Below are 22,216 nucleotides of genomic sequence, written 5' to 3'. Positions count from 1 at the left end.
GAGAGGCCATATAGGTGCTGGGAAATGAACCTGGGTCCTCTAGAAAAGCAGTCTGTGTTCTTAACCATTGGGGCATCTCTTCAGCCCCTCCATTCCTTATTCTGTTTGGATTCCAGTGTTTGTCCCTCAAGGTGAGATACCTGGGGATGAAATAGTCTTTCTTCCCAAACTACTTTTTAGCAGCAACCAGAAATTAGGGGATGTGTAACTTTTCCCCAAATATCAAAGAAAACTCAACCCTACTTCTATACTTGACATCCCTTAATATAATAATAATTTAATTAGAAATTGTATTAAGTAGTACCTAGAATAATAAAATCTCAACTACAAATGTCTACAGTGGTTTGAGGCATAGACAAAGATTCTCTAATATTCCTGTCATCAAGAAGTGGTGGGCAGGGGAGGAAATCACTATTCCCATTTGTCCTTTAATCCAGCAACCTGAGATTACTATAGCCAGCAAAAAAGACTACATTCCAGCAGAAGGGACCCAATGTTACCTCTGAAAGGCCTCCTTAAGGTCATGCTTCTTTTACCTTCTTCACATAAATACTAACTGTTAGAGTTAGGAGTTGCCCTATAAAAAGGTCCACTACCCCAAAGTCAACAAGTTGTGAAAGCCCGAGGAACACAGACATGAAAACACTCCAGTCAGCCCTTAGCTGCTTCTTGGCCCATGCCCTCACTGCCCACTGTGATCACCATGCTCCCCCCAGATCTCAGATTTGAGTTCTCGGGAGCTCCACTTTCTGTGAACTCGCCCATCTCAGCACCCAGCCTACTGAGACTGTGATACTCATCATCCCGGCTGATGTTCAGACACCAGAGAGCTGAGTAACAACCCTCCAAACAAGATCTGCTTCTACTTCCAGACACTAGCATAGCCTTTCCTTTACGCTGTATATACACTGTTGAATTATGAACATGTATCTATACTGTTACTTTTTTTTATTATATTTGAGAACCAAATAATAAATAAAATAAAGATAAAGAAAATAACCTAAATATATCACAGAAAGTTTCATACCTCCTTTTGGTTATATTTGATAGCAAGTTTTAGACGACTTAAATTCATTCTTTCTTCTAGTAGTCCTCGTTTGTCAAGAGGCTCATCACTAGATGTATGGTTTAGGATAACTTCCAGTTCACGTGAATTCCGGGCTTGTGCAAGCAAATCTTTAGCAAACATTTTGCACTGACGGGCTAGCTCTTCATAATCATTCCTATAAAATGCACAATCTACTATTAGGAATAGCATTCCCACTGTATACTATTAGGAATGCCATTTCCACTGGCCAATGAGATTACATCGCTGGAAATTACTTTACTCAGTAATATTTAAATTCTGACAGGATTACGTAAGATATGATCTTTTCCTGCTGGCAATCACAGGAGCTTATCAGTGCAGAAAGTCTCCACAGTTGTCCATATTGATGATTTCAGATGACACTATAAGAAATGCTTATAAAACTTGTTGGTTTTCACTTAATTCATTTCTCTCATTCTCTGTAGAACAGCTAAAATTTCCCTTGACATTATTCATATAAACAACAAAAACAGTATTTTTGATATTATTAAATGGTTTTTACCTACAGTAATTTCAAAAATTTACAATATACATATGCTACTTTAATACTGACAAGGTACTGTGACTCACATTTAAAGTGTTCATGTGAGTGACATTCAGTTGAATTTTAACAGTACCTCCTAAGGACACCTCTTCAGAAGTGCTAGCTTCCAAACCTTACCTTTGTCTTTGACTTACTTATAAACATTGTACTTAACATGTGAGAAGTGAAGTTTTAGTACATAATAATTTATTAAACATCAATTACATTAAATTTATAACTCAGCTAAACAAAGTAAGCTTTATTAGAGGCTGGACTTTAGAAAATAATTTTATCCAGCTTTTCCCCCCATGTTAAAAGGAAGGCAAACAGGAAGGCTACTTAGTCTTTGCACACAGCAAACGTTCCCTTGAACTGGCTGATTGTAAGCTAGACTACAACTTTTCCTTAGAGGCAAACATTTTTCTCATTCTTTGCATTACTACATGACCTGAGAACAATTAATTGTTTAACAATTAGTTATTTAACAAATGAAGTATTTAACATGCCTTTTGGTTTAGGAATATAATTGTAGATGGGAATATGCATCAAAAGTATTATTACAAAGATATCTCTTCTTTAATAAATATTTAATAGACTGCTAGAACAAAGTATACAATTCATTAAACTGTTTAATCTCTAACAGATTATGGGAAAATAATTAAGTGGCTGTACAGTTTACACAGAGCTACAGTTGGTAATGAGCAAAGATCTTGGTCCCTAAATATAACTTTATAGGGATTTTGTACAATTTTGTCCTGCCTTTACTCAACTGTGTAGCCCTGGCTGCAGAATCACCAGGTAGACCAGGCTAGCCTCAAAACTCACAACAGTGAGATCTGCCTCCCAAGGGCTGGGATTAAAGCTGTCTCTGTTTTTGGGGACAAGGTTTGTTATGTACCCAGGGGGCTGGCTTCAAACTCCTGCTTCCATCTCATAATTGGTGGGATTGCAGGCATGCAGTACCATGCTTAGCTGTAACTTTGCTTCTTTGGGTTTTAACTGCTGCTAACATATTGCTGATAATAGTAAAAACATTTAGGTTTTGTAGACTTTTCTCTATTAAACACCAGGTTAAAATAAATGAATTCTAGGGTAACATTCAAATCTAAGTTTATTAGTTCATGATTATAATACAATCATAGCAGTTGTTCAAATATTTTTTGGAATAAATTAGATAAATTCTATTTTATATGGAAATAAAAAATAAGGTTATAAGAAATTATTTGATGGGCTTTGGAGGCTCATGCCTTTAGTCCCAGCACTTGGGAGGCAGAGGCAGACAGATCTCTGTGAGTTCTAGTCCAGCCTGGTCTACAGGATAGGCTCAAAAGCAATACAGAGAAACCCTGTCTCAAAAAAAAAAAAAAAAAAAAAAAAAAAAAAAAAAAAAAAAAAGAAAAGAAAAGAAATTCCTCATATTTAAGTAGAATTTATTCATAGCCTCATGTGTGAATAAAATTAAAGTTAACTATGTTTTATGAGTTTATCAAAGTATACAGATTTTTTCTAATGTAATGTACTTAAAGAATAGTAGTTCTAACCTTGAAAACTTACAAGTAGTCTTTCCTAAGTCTCTGGACACAGAACTTTTAGGAACATACTATGTATGCTTCTGTTAAGGCTAAATAAAATTGAGTTTCTGATCCTGCTCCGTAAGTGTGAATGAACTTTGTTGACTTTCAAGATGGAGCAGAGCCACACAAGATGAGGCCACATAGGCAACCGTGCCTGGAAAGTGGGTTCATGTACTGTCCCTGTTGGCACTTTGCAAATGGGAGCTGGTGAGAGGGAGGTGGAGATACTCGCAGTAAGGGTGACTGCAAGGTTGTCTGGGGGACTAAGTGGTTACAGAAGAGCAAAGGACAGAGGAGGAGTCAAGTACACAGCACCAAGATATGTTCCTTTGACAGAGAAAGAAAATGCCAAGTGATAACAATGTTAGTTATCTTAGATTAAATGTAAATAAGTGCAAATTATCATTCAGTCTATGAACAGATTGAAGCATATGATTCTACAACAGAAGATGTAACAACATCAACTCTTCCCCACCTGAATTCCACTTCCACGAGGCTGAGTTCCTTTAAGTCAGCACTAAGTTCAAATGCTCTCAGGATTGGATCCTCCTCAGTTAACATTATTAGAGCTGGACTGGCCAGACATCTATAGATATCAAGACGAAATCTGTGGTAAAATTTGATTACATAATGTAAAAAAATTTACCCTTGTTAGTTTTAATATACATTGTTTACAAACTTATAAAGTATAAAACATTAAAATGCAAATATACATATGCTTATTTCAAGGTAATTTCCCCAAGGAGAAACATCTAAAACTTAAATATTTTGAGGAATAAATACTGGAAAATGTTGTTCACTGCTTTAAGTTACTGTCTCTTTTCCAACATTCAAAATTTTGGTTGCTTTGGTAAAGCTGCAATTTCAGCTCTCAGGTAGCTGAGACAGGATTAGGAGTTTCAGGCCAACCTAGGATACATAGCAAGACCTACCCATCCCTAGAGGAGTCATAGAAGAGAGAGAACTACTACTGCCATTTTTCCTAAACCAATATATTTCTAAATAGCTGTCTCCATACCCACAGATGAGTGCATCTCCTGTCTCTCATTAGAGAAGCTTATTTTTCCAAAGGAAGAGACTCTTTCAGAAACCTGCAACTCATTAAAATGCAGACCGGGGCTGTCGGGTGCTCAACCTCATTTTATACATCTTCAAGGCAATCACTACAATTCAGATTTGGGGAGAAAAACACAAAAGAGGTGGGCAGAAAGACTGTAAGAGTCAGAGGCCTAGACCCCATTGCCATTTTTTTTTTTTTTTTTTTTTTTTTTTTTTTGAGACAGCGTTCTTGTATATGGAGCCCTTGTTGTTCTAGAACTGGCTCTATAGACCTGCCTGGCTTAGAATTCACTGAGATCTGTCTGCCTCTGCCTCCCATGCACTGGGATTAAGGGTGCGCATCACCACCAGCTCAATAATATGGTTGCCTGAACAAGATCAGCACAATGACTACATAAGCTAATGCACTACGTAGAGAGTGGCAATTCCATATGGGCCCACTCCTAGATAAGAAGCTATAGGTGCTCAATGCCTACTGAGAGAATTAGTTTCCTTCAGGGGTAGCTCCTGTATTGGATGTCCAATCCCAAATGGTCAGTCCTGGACACATGTATATATAAGCAGAATTACATGGACTCAGTAGATTGTATATATGTAACATTAATAATTAAAGAGACCATGGATTTAGGAGGAAGAGCACAGGAAGATCTTGAGAGGAAAGGCAGGTGTGGTGGTGATATAGATTAACAGTATGAATGTAGGAACTTCTCCAAAAATAAATAAGAACAAAGAACCCATAATTTAAGTGTATTTATGACCATACAGAAGAATACTATCTTTGTTTCTCTTAAGATAAATGTTTCCTATTAAATGCATTTGTCAGTTAAGACTGGAGAGTACCATGTCTCAAGGAAACAAAAATTCACAATGTTTAAACTGAATATTCTTTTACTTCTGAACATCTTAATTGTAGGAGAAATATTCTGTCTATAGTTCCTATCACCTAACGTTTCAGTTAGTCTGGAAAAATGTGAGCACTAATACCTTAGTGGTCTAATTTAAAACATACATTTCTCCTTTCTTAATTCTATTTTTATTTATAGTTTATATAATCAGATTAAGTTAACTGAAATGATAGATACCTTGTGATCTTTCTTTTTCAAAAAAGACAAATGATACAAAAATTGTCTGTAATATAGTTAAGGAAAATATTTTCTATTTCTGAACCCACATAATTTTAAAGGAAATGTACAAGCAAGTAATAGAATATGGACTGAATGATACTGAGGTTTTTTTCCTCTCCCAGACATTAAACTTCTTTAGCATTTTAAATATATTTAACATTTGTCTCATTAAGCCAAGTTACAATTTTGAAAGATTTTTCAAATAGTTATGAGTGAAATTACTCAGTTATGTATAATTTCTAATTGAGAGAATCCCTTTTACTCTCTGCAATTTAATAAATATTCCTATTTCAATACCAAAACAGGAAATGAATAAAAATTCACCAGAATTCTTTATTCATAAACACTTAAATATAATTCTTAGTTCACAAATTTGGGAGATATAATACATATGTTTCCTTTACATGTAAATTTAATACAGTGCTATTATTTTAAAGAGTAGACAATCTGACTGGGCATTGGTGGCGCATGTCTTTAATCCCAGCACTCGGAGGCAGAGGCAGGCAGATCTCTGTGAGTTCCAGGTCAGCCTGGTTTACAGAGCTAGTTCGAGGACAGGCTCCAAACCAAACAACAACAACAACAACAGCAAAAACAAAAAACAAAAAACACAACAACACAACAAAACAAAACAAACAAAAAAGAGTAGACCATCTGGAAACCTGGAATGCCACAACCCCCCTCTACAGTCACCACACTTCAATGCATCTCATTCTTTCCTATAAATGGTTTTCCATTTGATAGCTGTTCACTAGATCTCCATTAATGAACATTAAAGTTGCTCCTAATTTATTTCTACTCTAAAAATGAAACAACAGACACTCTTTAATTCTCACATCTTATACGCAGCTCAAACTACTGGGCAAAAATAGCATGCAAAATTAGTCTGTATTCATGGATACTCAGGAGGCTGGGGCAAGAGGATCGCTTGAACTCAACATCAGCTTGGGTAACATAGCAAGATATCACCTAACAAAACAAAACAAAACAAAACAAACAAACAACATCCAATTGTCTGAATGGCCTGTTTTGTTTTTGTTTTTGTTTTTTTTTTTTTCAATACCCAGGTTGACCATGATCTCACAGACCTTCTGTCTCAACCTGTCAAGTAGCTCAGGTTACAGGCATTATCTAGTTTACCTGTATCTTACATATTTCTGAAGAGGCAGCTGCCTGAACTATAGCTACCAAATATGTGTATAGACAACATCTCTGTGCTTCCATCAAAAACACTGATTAATTTTACCAGACTATTACAGACAGCATGCAGGTGCAAGAGGAGCTTCAGTAAAGGTGTACAACACAGTGTGGGTAAATGATGCCAGAAACACTCTGTTGCTGTTTGATTCTGAATTAATTTTTAGCCATTTCACATTCACAAACCTATTACTGCTGAGAAGTTTCTCCCTCCCACTGAGTTTAGAAGCTACAGCTGAGAGCTGCCTCAATTTTTCCCTGTCCCCTGTTCAATAAAGAGCTGTAGTTCCTTCAGGTTCAAACTAGTAAACCTGTAACTTTGGGCTAGAAGAACCAAATAATGGACTGGACATATGACCAATGGAAAACTAGCTTCTCAAGACTGGCAAGTCAAGAAGAGGCCAGCAGAGGATCAACCAGAAATGTCAAGAGATACTCTGGAAATGAGAAAGCTGCAGATAAATTAACAGTGTTTCTACAACTCTCTAGCTGGCCAGTCAATTACACATATGTGAGTAACACTTAAGTTTGAAAAAAAAAAAAAAAGAAGACTTAAAGAATTACTAAGAAGTTACCAAATGCAGGATCATGTACAGGGTCCATAAGCCACCAAATGATTTCACTTAGGTAAGGTTTGCAAAATAGTGCTAACATGGATACAAAAATTAGACTGTTGTTTTTATGCAGTGGGAGAGTTGCTAATAGCATGCATTTTGTTTGAAATGGTTAAACTATAAAGTTAAAGTGATCAATGATAAACTTTATAAATACCCTGATTAGAGTTTGTATTGCTGTGAAGAGACACCATGACCACGGTAACACTTATAAAGGAAAAAAATTTAATGGGGTGGCTTACATTATCAGAGGTTCAATTCACTATCACCATGGTAATGTGCAGACAGACAAGGTGCTGGAGAAGTAGCTGAGAGTCCTACATCTTGACATACAGGAAACAGGAAGTGGTCTCAGATACTGGGCCATATCTTGAGCATATATGAGACCTCAGAGTTCAACCTCCACAGTGACATACTTCCTCCAACAAGACCATACCTAGCCCAATAAGGCCATATCTTCTAATAGTGCCACTTTATTTGGGGACCTTTTTTTTCCCCTCAAACTACCACATATCCTAAGATCAGAATTTTACATTTTAAAAGGGTGAGGCTTAGTTTGTTACTTTATACTTCCTTAGAAGTGAATTATGCGCTCCAATCCCTCAGAATTAAGGGAGAAGTTACCAGTAGAAAGAAATCTGAGAATTCTTTGCATAAATATACATAAAACACAACACATGTGAAAACAATTCATGGGTCAAAAGAATGAGCAGACAAGCCATACAGTAAGAAAAAAATGTAGTATCCTTCCTTACCCGTGTTGATGCCTGAAACACTACACTGATGCTCCTCAGCTTGTAGGGTTACACCTGTTTTTAAGCTTTTCTACTTTGCAAGTGTGAAAGTTCTGTACATTCAATAAAAACTGAACAACACAGGTTTTTTTTGTAATTAGTATTTATTACCTAAATATTTCTAAAATACTTATCAGCTCTATTTTGCAGACAAGAAAGTCAATGACCAAAGAGGTTGTTTAACAATTTGCCTCATTACATAGTATTTTTGGATACTATGTATAATAATGCCAGAGACCGAGTAATTTTACTTTCTAAATAGCCTCTGCTGACCTCAAATTTATGATCCTCCTGCCTCAACATTCTAGGTAATAAAGTTATAGACCTCTAATACTGGTCATATCTCAACATTGCTACAATGAGGATCAAAACCATATGTAAAGCACAGAAAAGGCTTACTCTGAAAAACTGACTTCCCAACCAGCTGACAATCATATATGTAATAAAACTGCCCATGGGTGATATTGTTCAATCTATAAAAAGCAGACTCTCTTAATCTTAACATTTCAACTGGGGAGATGGAAAGAGATGAAAAATAGTAAAGAAGTAAAATAAATATGGTCTAAGAGGGAAAATAAGAGACATGAAGAGTGAGAAATTAGGAGAAATTAAATTTTGTGGGCTAGAAAGATGGTTCAGTGGTTAAGAGCACTTGTAGCTATGCAGAAGACGGATTCAGTTCCCAGCATCCACGTGATAGAAAACAAGTATAACACAACCTGTGAAATTTGGGTCCTGGAAAGATAAGTGTGGGAAGGGAATGAGTGAGGAAAGGGCAAACTATACACACACACACACACACACACACACACACACACAGAGAGAGAGAGAGAGAGAGAGAGAGAGAGAGAGAGAGAGAGAGAGAGAGAGAGAGAGAAGCCGGGATCAGGTGAGGTTCCCCTATCTCTGGAACCTCTCAGCACATTTAGTATGTATAACACATAGGGAGGGCTTAACTATTCTCAGTAGGAGACCTCTGTAGGCAGCTGTCTCAGGCTACAAACATCTAGGAGGAAGAAGGTGAAGTTGCTAGTCTTTGCACACTCATAAACTGTGTTATAAATCTTTTATAGACATTCAGACCTGGGCACCTGATGATATATTTAACACCCCTCTTGAGTCTCACCTGGGTAAGGCTTTAACCACCCTGGAGGGGCTGAGCCATTGAAGTCCTCAACATGGCTAAGCTCATGTCGACAATACACATTCCCCTAGGACTTCACTCACTCAGAGCTTCCTCTGCTCCCTATACAAATGTTTGTAACTCTAGTTCCAGAAGATCTGGCCTTCACTGCAAACATGTGGTATACAGACACACATGCATGCAAAACACTCATACACATAAGGTAAAAGTATTTAATGTTTTAAAGTTGTCTTCTACCAGGAATAGTGGCGCACACCCACAATCCAATTACTCAAGAAGCAGAGAGGCAGGAGGATGACTACTTGAAGGTCAGCTGTAAAGTCTACAGAGTGTAGCCAGTGCTACACAGCAAGATGCTGTCTCAAAAAGCTAACATGATGATGGTCATCATCACGGTGGTGGTGATAAGGATGGTAGTTTTGTTTTCTGTATAAGGAAGCAAGTGGTGCCCTTCTACTTCTGCTACCCGGAAGTACTCTTGAACTAATAAGCCATGCCTCTAAAAAGCCTTAGCAGAGAGAGTATAAGATAAACTTCGTTTATAACTTGAAGGAGTTCCCTATTTAGCATTTGGTAAACATTTCTGAAAACTTCAGCATTAACCTTATGAGCCCAAAGGAGCCAGAAACCTAGCTTTCCTAAGGCACCTAAACACATTTCTCAGAAGTTGCACTGAAAGAACAATTTAAAAAATAAAAAATAAATGCTAAACGTCATTGATATGTGTCTTGGCATATCACTCTTCCATTTATCAAAATCCTAATTTTCTAACCTGGAATGTCTGAGGCTGTCCTTTTTGTTTTTTGCAGAACACAGCGTGCATTCACAGCCAACTGCATGGGGCTTGGGCAAAGACACGTCCTGCTTTAAAAGCATTGTAAGAATTTCATAGTTGTTACGATGAGCAGCTAAAATGACAGGTGCAACATCCATTGTTGTTGAATATTCAGGATTCTGAATTCGTTCCATTAGTTTCTGAAAAATATTCATACAAATGTCCAAAGGTTATTATCTGTGACTTCAAAAATATACTTATCTAAAGGATAGAATAAAAATAATATCATATAACGAAGATTAGAATTATTTTAAGAATAATACACTTTACTTTGGCTCATTTTTTGAAACTTTAAATTTTCAATTCTAATTAACAAATGCTAAATAACATAACAGATAAAATCTTTGATAGGCAACATTCTTAAACTATGCACATTTTCCTAATAAAGGTACAAGGGTATCTAGAGAAATCCCTTAAGAAAAAGTATTATTTTAAAAAAATTAATAGAAACATGCATGATAAGAAGAAAGAACAAGAATTTTAGGAAAAGAATAAAATGGAAAAATAGAAATGTTAAAACAGCCATAGTATAAATGCATGAGAAAAACTAAAATTTCTACCTGTGTGCCAACCTTGTCCTACAGATAGCAATGAAGCTGCTTCTTTATAGAGCCCAATCCCTGCCTGTTCTACAACCCGTCACAAAAGCACAAGATCACTATAATCACACTTAATATTTAGTATTTAATGTTAAGCACTGTTAGTCATTTATCATCCCATTTAATCCCCACAGTGAACTATGAGGCTGAGTATAATTAGTAACCACGAAGAAACTGAGGCTCAAAGAAGTTAATGTGCCTGAACCGTAATCAGCACAGGTGCCAATCACACCCAGGTCTGTGTTACTCAGGACCCTGAGCTCCTCCCATTGCAAGGACCCTCAGGCCTACAATGTTATGAAATGAGAAAGAGAAAGAAACAAAAAACCAAAAACATCAGTAATTTAAGAGTTAGAGTTAAATAAAAAGGTTGGCTATTTTATAACTACTGTATATTCTTTCCAATGCTTCTCACTTTTTTGCAGAGGTTTCCCTGAGAGCTGTTTGATTCCAGGGTAAGCTCATCAAGTTCACATTTTGGTAACTTTTATTAACATTGTAAAAGTAGTGTACACTCATTATAAAATATCTGAAAAATACAGAAAAGCAGAAAGAAGAATAAAAATACCCATATTCCTTCCACTCAAATATTTAACATTTTACAGTACAGTATTTCTTTCTAGTCCTTTCTTTACTTCACCCCTTTTGAAGGACACATTTTGCATAAACCCTAGCGTGTTAAGCACCAGTAATAAAAACAACAGTTTTTGATAAAAGCAATAATTCTTAATACTACAAAGATCAAAAATGAAAAAAAAATCTCATTGCTCTAGAGCCCAGGTCAAGGGACAAAATCATGGACAGAATTTTGCATGCAATTTAAGGAAACTCACAGTATCATCTGTGTTTAAGATACTCAGCAATGTAAATGACATTACACCAAACTGCTAAGAAAATAGCTTTCTACAAATTTAGGACTGCCTCATTAGCACTGACCCTCCCTAGAAGTAGAAGTACAGGTCAAAGGTCAGGAAAAATGTGAAGTTCTTGATACGTAATGTCTAAGTCTTTTCAATGGTTTATATTCTCAATAACATGGGTATGTATCCATTTCATACCGAAGTTTTAATCACAGCAAAGGGCACTGTCTCTCTTAATATGAGTAAATTTTAATTTACTTTCTTTTAAGTACTGCTAAGTTTTGATATTTTCCAATATGCTTTTCTTCTTTTATGAAGTTTGTTCATGTGCTTTTCAATTATTTATTGGAGATTTCATATTCATGAATTTATGTAACAGTAAATAAAAGCCTAAAATTGGTACTTTTCTCTCACTGTATTATTGGTTAAAAAAAAATCATATTTACTCTCAGGCTTAAAGTCCTAGCTGAAAAGTGACTCTGCCTTTCCTATGAAGCATTCATAGCTGGAAAACCACTACTAGATACGTGCAAAATTAAAGTTTATAATTTCACTGCTGATAGTATCAGCTGCACATTTTCAAATAAATAGTCCACATTTTAAAGTTAATAGTGAAAAGACAATTCAGAGCAAAGGCTATAGAATGAATTCACTGAAATAGTAGAAGGAAAATATACCCAAATACTTAATTGTGTCTGTCTAGGTGATTATACAGGGGTTGTAAGTGTTCAGATAAAGACTGAATAAGCAACTTTATTTGTCAGAGGCAGAGCAGAGAGTATTTTCTTCACTGACTAGCTGGGGACTTCCAAGGCTTTCAACTGCTGACTACAATGGTGATGAAATGCTACTTGCCACTGTTCCAATGGCACACAGCACTCCACCTTGCTTCAAAGAAAGGCTAGATGGTGGAACACAAGTATAAAAATACAGTAAGTAGTAACTTCAAGATAAATGGTGGCAATTGAATGGGATTCTATTATCTTTGGTCCTTTAGTGAAAGGACCTCTTCTTAGCCCTTTTTACTGTATTTACTGGTTTCTTCCCAACATCTGAACTAAACGTTAGTCTAGGAGAGTCACACTTTGTTGTTGTTGCTGCTAGTTTTTAAATTGTGTGTATGGGTGTGTGTGTGTATGTCCATGTGTGTGTCTGTGTGTTGCTAAAGGATACATAGTAGACAAACAACTTACATTATTTGTAACATCAGCCCCCAAATCATAGGGTTTTCTTTTAGTGGTCTAAATGAAAGTAAAATTAGTTTAGTTCTTTAAAAATATTTTTATTCTAATTACAGTCAGCTGATAATTCCTGCAGTTATTTAAACTGATTAACTGATTGTTTTTACTATAGCTTCAACAATAATACATTTTAAAACTTTTTAAATTCAATGAACAAAAATATCCCATTTTAAAATAACATTATCAATAACTATCTTCCTACTGAGAAAACCAATAAAATAATTTTTAAAAATCTCAATTAGAGCTTCTCTCCTGTCTCTAGATTAAGGCAGTTATCCCTCCATGGGAGATGTGTTCGCAAGGTCCTTTTGTGCACCAGGGATACATCCTGGCTCCCTACTTCACATGACCTGTCAGATCTACATGACCCTAACTGGATGGCATTCCCCTACATATGGAATTGGGGTGGGGGATGGGAGGGGAGGGTGGTTAGAGTGCATGTGAGAGGGCAGAGAGGGTAAAAGGGAGGGAAGGAGGGAAGGAGGGAGGGAGGGAGGGAAGAAGAGGGAACTGGGATCGACATGTAAAATGATAAATTAAATAAAAAAAAATGCGTTGACTCCAAAATTTAAGTTCAAGGACAAGTTACTGGGGAAAAGGATTTCTATTTTTGTTTCCACAGAAAATAAGAAAAAAAAATCTCAATTAGATCAATCAGTAAGAAATGACTATTATAAAGTAACATTTGTTCATATTTATATATCTCGTCTGTGTGCATTTTTAAGGATTTTAAAAACATTTATTTATTGTATGTGTGTGAGTATTTCACCTGCATTATATGTCTGGACACAATGTCCATGCAGTGCCCAAAAGACAGATGAAGGTGATGGATCCCCTAGAATTGGAGTTGCAGATGGTTGTGAGCTAGCTACCATGTGCATGCTGGGAACAGAACCCAGGTCCTCTGCAGTAATAGCAAGTGGCTTAAACCCCTGAGCCATCTCTCAAGTCCCTTTTCTATGTATTCATCTAACCTTCAGTCAATTATACATATGGTTAAGTATGGTCACTTTATATCATTTAGTATTTTTTTTATTCCTAAAACTTAATTTAAGAACATTATCTTTAGCTGGGGTGTGGCTCACAACTATAATCCCAGCATTTTAATGGTAGGGATAGGAGGCTCAGGAGGTTGAGTCATCCTTGGGTATATAAGGAGTTCAGGACAGTTTAGGATACATTAAATCCTGTTTCAAAAAGTTTCAAAGTCATTTTAATTACTGCCTTATATTCCAAGGTTTATATATACAATGATTTATATTTCCTGTCTTGTCTTTTAGAGTGTTTTTCCTTTTCTTTTATTTCCTCTTGAACTAGGAATGTAATCAAGGGCATGTTGGTAAGTGCCCTACCACTGACACACTTTTTGAACATTTAGAATATGTCAAACAGTGTTTCAAACTGCTACACATAAAATGTGTCAATGATTTGCCCATTTCCTTCTCAGATTTCTAGAGGAGAAAGCACTAGTCTAAAGAACACAAGTATCTTTCTTGTTTATGAGGGATCTTGCCAAAGTATTTTCCAAAACACCCTGTTCTGCAGTAGTACACAGCTGTGGTCATTTTTTTCTTCTTAATTTGGTCATTAATAAGCAAAATCCAGTATCTTCCTTAGCAATTATGATTTAAAATTTTGTTTTATTTTCTGAAAATTTCTAAATGTTATTTTGTAATAGATTCTGGTATTTTCTATTATTTTATTTATTTATTTATTGAGACAGGGGTTAACTGTATAGCTCTAGGTGGCCTGGAAACTTGCCATGTAAACCAGCCTGTCCTCAAACACACAGAGTTTCTCCAGATTCAGCTTCCCAAGTGCTATCATTAACAGTGTGAGCCACCAGGCCCAGCTCTGCTATTAATAGGAGATATTTAGTAGAATCCTGTTTCGCATGGATCCATAGCTCTATATGTGTTCAATGTGTGAAACTGAGACATAACTGCTGTAACAATCAGAATTCTTACCCACAGCATTTGAGCTAAAGCAGTTCTTCCACACCAAGCAGCTACATACTTATTTATCTACATTTCTGGTTTCATCACTTGCATTTCTTAACTCTACCTACAAACTAGTCAGTATTTCAACATTATCTGAAGAGTAGTACCCCATATCAAAAATACTGGTTCACACTAACAAAATTATGGAAGTATTAGTTAATTTTAAAACGGTTTCCAGAAAGCAAAATTAATTACTATTGTCTCTATCTCTACTTCCAAGTAATATTTTACAAAGTAAAAATATCAATATTTTTAAAAACAAAATAAAATGGGGAGGGGGGGAAGATGGCAATGGGGCAGGAGGTCCACTTTGGCTTAAAAATCCAAATTAGTAAATATTTACGAGTACTGACTACTATAGTTGGTCTTGATGATCGTTTTGGTCGATGATTAAGTAGTATATCAACAGCTCCCACTACTTCAGAGTCGATTGCCACCAAAAGTGCATCTGCGGACTTTAAAAAAATAAAAGTTACAATGAAAATGGAAGATAAAAATGGAAATGAGTTTTACTAATGCATGGTTATTTTAAAATTCTTCACACTGTATTATATACAGTAATATTGAATTAAAAAATTTTTATATTGTCCATGTAGTACATTTGCTTGTCAAAATCAGTAGTACTTCTATGTACCACAACATAAACATTTCTGTTCTGGTTTCAATGAACAACCTGGTAAAATAATGACTATTTCATAGAAGGGATTCTATATGGAACAGTGCTGATCCATGCAATGTTTAAAGCTACAAAACAAAAATAAAACCTTCAAGATGTTTTCTCTTGAACCATGGACCAAAAATTTCTTAATGTTCCCAATTTATTTTAAGAAATTACCAGGAACTATCAAGTAAAGGAATATATTGGATGTAATATTATCAGTGTAATTCTGAGAAGACGGGAGAATGGAAAAAATATACAAAAGCCCTCTTAAAAACCTACATGGCCGATAGAAATGGTACAGTTTGAATTGGGTATCAACATTCTTGTCAAATATAAATCACAAAGAACCCAGGTACTGAAGTTGGTAGAGTCAGGAAGGAGTTTACATTTCCAGTCCTAACTACAGTAGAGCTCTATCTACTTCTGAGCAGAGGTGGACCTAACAGACGCAGGGCTCAGGGGTTCTGTACTCTCTATAACAAAGTCTACGTGCTACTGGCAAACATGATGCCAAGTTTTAGTTTCTTTGCTTTTTTTTTTTTTTTTTTAAAGAAAAATCATAATGGCAGAAGGAAAACATAGTAATGAGTGGTGATTTAATCTAAGAAAATGTCATGATTATTTTCAATCTGTACACTTTTAACTTACATAACCTTTACTATTTTAAATGTCAACGTTCTTGCCCCAGGAATGAAACTAAAACAGATCTGTAGTATTCTTTGTAGCTGTAGAGAATAAAGCTTTTACTTTCCTTATGTGAATATAAAAAATAAGGCTAAAAATAGCAGGCTTTAGTGGGATATTTGACAACCCAAAGAAAGGGCTGGAATTCTTACTAAACTCTTAGGAGTCACCTCTGTTTTCGTTCAGGAAAAGCTTCCTTGCTAGATAAGAAATTTAATCATTTGAAAATTTTAGATTCATTAGATATAGCCCTAAAAAGTGCAAGCATTTTTTTTCTTTTTTAGCTTCATGTTTCTCTTCAGCTTTATCATATTCAATCAGTTGAAGCGAACAAACTTTTAAAAAACAAGAACCGAGTATTCATTATTACTAGGTATTTTATCTAGAGTTTTAATTTTAACCAATAAAGCTAACTATAGTAATGCCACCACTCTCAAACAGCATGCAATTCCAATAATCTAAAACGTAGCCACTAATTTATTTACAACTCAAAACAATAACAACACCAAAACCAAAACCAAAACAAAACCAAGTCACAGAGTAACACCATGGGCATTGTTTCTCAGAAGAGACAGGCCTAAGCACACTGACTTAAGATTTGTCCTTAAGTCAAGGGCAGTGGCTTTCCCAAGCATTCCTCAGATCTTTACTGAATAAAAGAGCTAGAGTAAAACCAATGCAAGTGGGGAAAAGAAGAAAAAACTAAAAGTTACACAGAAAGAATAAATGCCAATAGAACAAAAATCACTGTCAGAACACAGCAGTCTGCAGACTTTAATGTAAGAACAAATTATTAATAGTTTGGAACCTCATGAAGCCAAGTAAAATCATTACATTCTCAAGAACTCCAACTAATAATGGTAAAGTTAAATTATATTCAGATATACTACTCAGTAAAGAATAAAGATGTTTGTTAATATTCAGTGCTTAAAAGGATAAGCTTCAGCTATGAAGAGTATTTAAATTTGAATTAAAGAGTGGCTATTGATTCATTCTATACAAACAGTATGTTATTTGATAAATAAGTGGCAGTTCTGAAGGACAAATATTTTATGTTTAAAAAATATAACTTATTTGAGACAGTCTAAAAGCCAGACTGGCCTTGAACTTGTGTTTCTCTTTCCTCAGCCTCCAAAGCCTTGGTGATGGTAGGTGTGTGCCACCACGCCTAGTTTAAAGTATTCTCAAATACTTGCAAGCATACAAAATATCCTCACTTAGTTTTATTTCCCAATTTCTAAGTAATCTGACCATTTCCACTAAAACATATTCAGCACATACACTTACTATATATTTGAAGCCACTTAATTCTCCTAAACCTTCTACACTTGGTGAGAAGATACTTATATTTCCTTTCTAGACCTAATTATTATTAATACTCTAAAATATTCTATAAAAACTTGGTCTTTCATCCAAAGGAGTATTAATCCTACACTCTACAACTTTAAATTCTTCTCTTTTTGTTAATTTAACTTGATCTTATCTTTCTATTGACACTAAATGTTCTCTTTTTTATTTCATTGTTTAAAATCTCAAAGTAAGGTACGCATCATGTTCCCTAATCAGTACCATACTTTTAAAGCCCAGTGACTTTTCCTCTCTCCTCTTGTGTGTTTATTTCTAAGCAAGAAATTAAATTAAAATTTCCCTTTTGGCTTTTACACCACCATTCTAGCTGACCCAAAATTGTGAATAATTCATTTGATCTTTGAAAATGCAACTCTTTTCTTCCTGTGCTCTTTATTAAATGTAAAAACTCTGTAAGAGTAAATATGTGCTAGCTCTATGCTCTGTGATTTCTGCCCCTGTGAAGATATATAGAGCCATTTTCCTGCTAGCTCTATGCTCTGTGATTTCTGCCTCTGTGAAGATATATAGAGCCATTTTCCTGCTAGCTCTATGCTCTGTGATTTCTGCCTCTGTGAAGATATATAGAGCCATTTTCCTGCTTATGATGCCTAGACTACCTTGACCCTTGTCAGACAACCCCATCCTTTATATCAAGCCCACCCTGTCCTCCGAGCCTGCCAGTTTTCTTTCCTAGTCCCTAGGTATACTTAAGGTTGATAAAAACTCCTCAATTCCCTTTCTTGGCAGCTTCTGTATCTGTACCCCTCCTCATACCCTCACACACACCCTTGCAAGGCAAGGGTTTTACCAGAAGCTAAACCCCAGCTCCTCCCCGCTTCTTACAGCCGCGGTCACTCTTACAGCCAGTGTTCCAGTTCAGACCTTAATATTCATACCCAAATTAATACAAAGACTGCTCACATGGGCTATCCCCTTCCCTTCTTCCCCAGTCTTGCCTAAACTTGATCACTATATTCATCTATCTAAAGTACCACAAGACATACACCATACTTTCTACAAAAATGCATTGAATGATACCTTACTATCATATGAAACGCAAATTCTAAGCCTCCCATTTAAGGCCCTTTTCACCAGTTTTTTTTTTTTTTTTTTTTTTTTTTTTAGTTATTTGCCTTGAGCATTCCCATTATAATACAAGCCCAGTATTTTATTCTAAAGGCTGTGAATTTACTGTCTCAAGAAACACATTTCACATATCCGCTTACATTCTTCACTGCACCCCCTGTCCCTTAGCTGCTTCTGAGTTCTTGAGTAGACATGGGTAACAGGAAGAACATGGACTCTAGAGCCAGATCCCAAGTTTGCCATTTACAGAATGAATCTGGGCAAGTTACTTAATCTTTTGAAGATCAGGAAGTCAAGTTCACTGGCACAACGCAGCACAATATAAGTGTTAACATTCCTTTTTATATTTTTAAGTTAATTTTATGTGAGTGTTTTGTCTGCACATATGTCTGTACACCACATGTGTGTGTGGTGCCTGTAAAGGCCAGAAAGGGATGTTGGATCCCCTGGAACTAGAGTTGCCTACAGATGTTGTGAGTCACCATGTGGCTGTCAGGAACAGAACCAAGGTCCTCTGCAAGAGAAACAGGTGCTCCTAACCAGTGAGATGTCTCTCCAGCCCAGTATTAACATTTCAAGGCTGAGCTCAATAGACACTCACTCTTTCAGTGAAATCTTTCTTAAAACTTTTAAAAGAAAGTGGTGGTGATGGATGCTTTTAACCCTAGCACTTGGGAGGCAGAGGCAGGAGAATATCTGAGTTGAAGGCCAGCCTGGTCTATAGAGTAAGTTCCAAGCCAGGGCTACACAGAGAAACCCTGCCTGAAAAAAAACCAAACAAAGATACATTTTAATTAAATGGATGGTGAGCAGTATATGCATGTGAAAGCAAGTGCCTGTGGAGGTCAAAGGTGCCAGTGCCTCCTGGAGCTGGAGTTGTGCATTATTTGATGTAGGTACTAAGAACAGAACTGGGGTCTTCTGCAAGAGCAGCGCAAGCTCTTAACCATTTAACCATCTCTCCAGCTTCAGCACATTACAAAAAAAAAAAAAAAAAAAAGCCCCCCCCCATGCTAGGGATCAAATAATGGTCTTATTCTTTTTTTATGTTGCTAAAATATTTATGTTGATTTTCAAAAAGTCTAAGTATAAATAGGGCTTCTCGAAAGCAGCTCTATTGACATTTTGGGTCACGTATTGTTTTGGTGTTGTAGTACCTTTCCTGTGTAATGTAGGATGTTTAGTAACAACTACAGCATCTGCACACTAGATACCAACAGTAATCTGCCCACCAACTGTGAAACGAAAATGTCTCCAGATACTGCCAAATATCCCTTGGTGCAGACAACGTTTTTTTTTTGGGAATCACTAATATAATCCAAGATAAAATAAGAAGCATTTTGTAACTGTAAAGCAATATGCAAGCATCAAGCATTGCTACCACCCGGCACTTGTCAAATACAGCCTTATATTTAAATTTTTTTGTAATCCATATGTGCTTTAGCTGTCTCCATTCATTTGATATTCACTGGTGAATAAGTGTATTTTCCTTACTCATTTCTACCACCACACCCAGGTAAAGGTCTTGGATACTTCTTGACTGACAGAATGAGACACAGATAATTTGGACAGAATACAGAGAACTAGAAAGAGAATGGGGTTTGCAGCCAAAAGATTAAATTCAAACATTAGCTTGCCTTTACTAATTTTACATCTCTGGGCAATTCATTAAAGTCTGTGAGCCTCAGTTTTCTGATCTATAAAATACAGAATGTAGATAGTAATGCTCAAAAGTACTCAAAGCACCATGGTACTGCCAAATTATTATGTATATAAAACCATGTATGGAAATGCAGTTATTATACATAGCATTTCTTATCAAAAATCAGCAAGGATTGGATTTCTTTATAACCTTATTTTCTAGGTAACTGAAGCTTATGCCTTTAAGTGTTTAACTTTAAATCTTAAATAATTTTGATGAAAGTTTTATGCTTACATCTAAGGTGTTAGGTAGTGAATATAATTTAACTTTTCCTTATTGACGCTAACTCACTGATATAAAGCTTAGCCACCAGGCAGACATGCAGTGCTAACAATCTAATTAGACAGTGTGAGTGGTTCCATGCCTCATTGTGCCCAGCTGCAGCTCTAATGCCCCCTTTATGGCCTTTCTTTATTCTCTTCAGATCAGACCAGAAAACTAAAAATTTAAGTTTGTTAAAATAAAGTCTAAAATGAGAAAAAGTAGACTTTGAAGAAGTGTTCTACAACTAAAAATAACTTAGAAACTTCATGGAAATTACTCTGGCAGCTCAGAAGCTAATCTCATTTGGTTTCTTGCTGTAGTCTAGATAGCTAAAATGGCTGGGTACCCAATTCCCTTATCTACCCTAAGTGTGTGTGTGTGTGTACTTATATATACACATAAATCACTCATGATACCACATTATAATATAATGAATACGGATGTACCAAAAACCATCTACCACACTACTATTACTACTACTACTAATAATAATAATTGCTGTATTTCCTAATGTCACTGCAAAAGCTATGCCTCATCAAGGCTGCAAAGGAAGAGCCAGATTTCCTATGCGATGTTTATCATGCGTGAACCAGGAGGGAAAAGAAATGATGCTTTTATTAACTTACACCTTCAAAATGTATATGCATGCCTGCTTTTCTACCTTAAGTGATACAAAGACGAATGGAAAGTTCTGTCCATTCCAATTTTAAAACAATCATTTATCTTTAGATGAAAACAAACACTAAATTTCAAAGAAAAGGAAAACATAATGAAACTTAGGAGAAACCAAATTGAACTGTAAGTTGTTTTGTAAGGAACATTTTGTTCATGTGCCTATAAATAATACCAGTCACAGAAAACCCTGTCCCCTGGCACTTCTGGAACACTTGCGCTATTTTTAGGTATATAATACAAATAGTAATTCTATCAGTAACAAAAACAATGCCATCTTTAATAATTCATGATAGTTTACTTTCATCTGATTTGGGAAAAGGAAACAGGAAGAAAAACACAAATAAATTTAAAATATTACATTTTTTAAATAGCTCATTTGGGTTTGTTCTGTAAACTTTTTATAGCTTAAAACCAGATAGAAGATGAAAGGCAAAGGAAGAGAGAGTAAACAAAGGAAAGAAAAAGAAGGTGAGCTAGAGGGACAGATGGAAGCATGGCATAGCTAACATTTCTTAGAAGCTACTGGATAAAATCATCTAGCCTTGTACCTGACAACCGTAGTCCAAAAGCAGCTGCAGTATATCCAAGCTTTCGTTTTCAATAGTTATGGTAACAGCATTTCTCCCAAGCACATCTACGCAATTTATGTTCAAGTCACCTGAACTGTTTTCCTCCAAAATCTTTTTAACCATATAATAGTCACCTAAATAACAATATACAAACATACTTTAATATTTAAGACATTAAACAAGAATGAGTATAAAGAAAAATTTATCCTGCTGAATTAAAAGATTAAAAATACCTAAACTCATTTTTGCTTTGCATGTGGACATGTGCACAGAAAATGTGAACATTTCCTGGAAAAAAAGTATATCTTAATAAAACAATAACACATATAAGCAGTAAATATAAAACACAACTAGAAAAAATAAATGTGTAGCACATAATAAAAATTTCTAGTTTTAAATTCTTAACCTGATGTTATAAGAAAAACTCATAGAAGATATGTAAAACAATTTAATAAAGAATACCCCTAAATACAAACTGACAGCTATTGTAGAAAAATAAAATGAAACTTAGAAGGAATTGGCTTGGATCTCAGACACACACACATTTACTCATGCATCATATTGGTTAAAATGG

General features: G+C 35.6%; 1 protein-coding gene across 5 annotated transcripts in view; it reads right to left on the bottom strand.

The window, feature by feature from the left end:
• The window catches only part of Trpc1 (transient receptor potential cation channel subfamily C member 1), a 53,761-nt gene that overhangs the window by 19,703 nt on the left and 11,842 nt on the right, over positions 1 to 22,216 (bottom strand). The window contains exons 2-6 of one of the 5 annotated variants that reach the window (XM_051207004.1): positions 21,622 to 21,776; positions 15,005 to 15,106; positions 9,889 to 10,091; positions 3,660 to 3,791; positions 1,028 to 1,223 (exon numbers count right to left, since the gene is read on the bottom strand). In XM_051207004.1, coding sequence (XP_051062961.1) covers positions 1,028 to 1,223; positions 3,660 to 3,791; positions 9,889 to 10,091; positions 15,005 to 15,106; positions 21,622 to 21,776 — 788 coding nt within the window. The remainder of the gene's footprint in view (positions 1 to 1,027; positions 1,224 to 3,659; positions 3,792 to 9,888; positions 10,092 to 15,004; positions 15,107 to 21,621; positions 21,777 to 22,216) is intronic. The other 4 variants (XM_051207013.1, XM_051207022.1, XM_051207030.1 and 1 more) reach the window with 4 other exon arrangements.

Source organism: Phodopus roborovskii, unplaced genomic scaffold (assembly GCF_943737965.1).
Source record: "Phodopus roborovskii unplaced genomic scaffold, PHOROB, whole genome shotgun sequence".
Lineage (NCBI taxonomy): Eukaryota > Metazoa > Chordata > Mammalia > Rodentia > Cricetidae > Phodopus > Phodopus roborovskii.
The sequence above is the reverse complement of the archived record's forward strand: the minus strand, read 5'-3'. Positions and strand labels throughout refer to the sequence as shown.